At 42.9% G+C, this 1,628-nt stretch overlaps 1 protein-coding gene across 1 annotated transcript in view; it reads left to right on the top strand.

Annotated features, from left to right (window-relative positions):
* Positions 1-1,628, top strand: part of LOC106013189 — a 21,429-nt gene that overhangs the window by 15,955 nt on the left and 3,846 nt on the right. The window contains exon 2 of the mRNA XM_013088239.2: positions 1,336-1,609. Within this exon, the coding sequence (XP_012943693.1) occupies positions 1,336-1,609 (274 nt within the window). The remainder of the gene's footprint in view (positions 1-1,335; positions 1,610-1,628) is intronic.

Genomic DNA, 1,628 nt, shown 5'->3' with positions numbered 1-1,628 from the left:
CATCCCCCAAACCCATCCACTCCTAAACAGAGACACTTCATTCCCATTACCCAAAATGAAGTGCTTATTGTGGAGTCGACTTCTAGAGATCAGGCTGCCGGACTCGCAAGCGTGAAGGAAGTGGTTCGAACCCGATTTTGATCCGACGGTGTGTCCATGAGAAAGAGACTCTCCTCTACACACATTTATTTTCCTCACACCTCTCATGTGGGAATGGGTACCCGAACACACTCAGATGAAAGACATTTACTGCGTGTATCTGAGTACATTCATTATGTAATGGCAGCTTACCCTGAATGCCCCTAAAAACGCTGAGAATGTTTCAGAATTTTGATTGATTGCCTGGGTGTTTTCGTTTTACGGCACTATCGACACACATTAATCCATGATGGTAAATAAAGGGACAATATTGGGGATACAACAGAGTGCACACTGCCAGTCAAATTCTTTTAATTGAGTCGAGGCCAGACACATTTTTCACAATGATTCGATTGCCGTATAATTAAGATTGTTTTTTGTTGCATTTACTGTGGCTTTTTCTTTAGTTGTTGTTCAGTTTGAGCTGATTAAAGAAAGTCGAACATACTACCTAGTGTGTCGTAGATCCACGACTTTGAAAGAGATAGAGGGGTTCATGACTATACAAACACGTACTATCCTTGTCCTCTCGCTGATACGGTCAGTTGTTGCAAAGGTGTGGATGGTCAATATCAAACAGGATAGACCACAGATACCTTAAATATAACACTAGACACAGAACAACCCACGGGCCATGTTGATTAGCAGCCACACGCCCAGTGCAGTTTACTTTCATGAAGAGGTCTCCTCAGGCATAACAATAGTTTCCACTGAAGTGCACATAACAACATTACACCAAAATATTATAGTCCAAAGAATAACATTGTTACAGCTGTATTGAAGGTTTAGAGTAAATTGCGTCCCAATGTAAAATTAACCAAGTTTTGTTGAAAACGGTGTACGGTAATGGAAGAAGACCACTCGAGGTCAAAAGAAAACAAAAGGTAAACATGTCCCATTGTACAACCATGGAAAATACTCCATCTGTGATCCTTTTCGCTCTGGAATCTAAATGTAGATGGTTTCCGGGATAACAGATATGCCAAAAAAGAAATGCGTCTAACTGCAATTTGAGCTAATTAAACATACATTTTGAGACCCATAAACTTCTGCAGACTTTTTTTTCAGGCGTGCTCAGGTGGAGTTCAAGAATAAAGATTTCTATTACCTCTAAACGATACTTCAAACAAACAGTAAATCTACACAGTGTCACATTACTTTCTAAATTGCACAATTATCGCTTGTTAACGCCCACAGAATAAAAAACAAAAACAAGATGGCTGCCTGCAACAACACAACCAGTTCCGCCAAGTTCTGCGCCTGCGCTATGCTAACCCTCTTCCTGATCTCGTGTCTGATTGGTGGACTGGAGGCGTCCAGCAAGGCGGAGTACTACAGCCTGATCGACGACCTGTTCACGGGGTACAAGAAGGAGGTGCGGCCGTCCAACGACTATAGCAGCGCCTCCACGGTCACCGTCAGGATGTGGCTGCTTACTATTGACGATCTGGAGGAACAGGACCAGGTTTGTGTGTGGGGTGGGGGGGAGG

Source organism: Aplysia californica, unplaced genomic scaffold, assembly GCF_000002075.1.
Source record: "Aplysia californica isolate F4 #8 unplaced genomic scaffold, AplCal3.0 scaffold00709, whole genome shotgun sequence".
NCBI classification, from domain to species: Eukaryota; Metazoa; Mollusca; class Gastropoda; order Aplysiida; family Aplysiidae; genus Aplysia; species Aplysia californica.
This window is presented reverse-complemented; position numbering and strand designations above follow the sequence as displayed.